General features: G+C 66.5%; 1 protein-coding gene across 1 annotated transcript in view; it reads left to right on the forward strand.

Annotated features, from left to right (window-relative positions):
* Positions 1-2: 2 nt before the first annotated feature.
* Positions 3-558, forward strand: part of LOC102372776 (zinc finger protein 444-like) — a 3,105-nt gene continuing 2,549 nt past the window's right edge. The window contains exon 1 of the mRNA XM_025193950.1: positions 3-558. This exon is cut by the window's right edge and continues 233 nt beyond it. Within this exon, the coding sequence (XP_025049735.1) occupies positions 3-558 (556 nt within the window).

Raw genomic sequence — 558 nt, forward strand, 5'->3', positions numbered from 1 at the left:
CCATGTTGGGCATGGACAAAGCTGCGCTGTTGGGGGCCGGGAAGGCGGCCATGTTTGGGGCAGAGGCAGCGGCCATGTTGGGCCCTCCCAAGGCAGCCCTCTTTGGAGCTGAAGCAGCAGCCATCTTGGCCACGGAGAAAGCAGGCCTGCTGGGGGCCGGCAAAGCGGGTGTCTTTGGCGCGGAGGCAGCGGCCGTTTTGGGGGCAGACAAGGCAGGGGTGTTCGGCGCGGAAGCGGCGGCCATTTTGGGGGCAGACAAGGCAGGCGTCTTCGGGGCCGGCGCAGCGGCCATGTTGGCTCTGGACAAAGCGGCTCTCTTGGGGGCAAATAAGGCAGGGGTCTTTGGGCCTGATGTGGCGGCCATGTTGGGCTCGGAGAAGTCAACCTTACTGGGCCCAGAGAAGGCGGCCCTCTTGGGCCCCGAGAAGACCGGCCCGTTTGGAGCTGAGGTGGCGGCCATGTTGACCACGGACAAGGCAGCCATCTTGGGGGCTGACAAGGCAGCTGCGGAGGCCCGGCGCCAGCGGTTCCGGGCCTTCCGGTACCAGGAAGCTGGGA

The sequence above is a fragment of the Alligator sinensis genome, unplaced genomic scaffold (genome assembly GCF_000455745.1).
Source record: "Alligator sinensis unplaced genomic scaffold, ASM45574v1 scaffold1511_1, whole genome shotgun sequence".
Lineage (NCBI taxonomy): Eukaryota > Metazoa > Chordata > Crocodylia > Alligatoridae > Alligator > Alligator sinensis.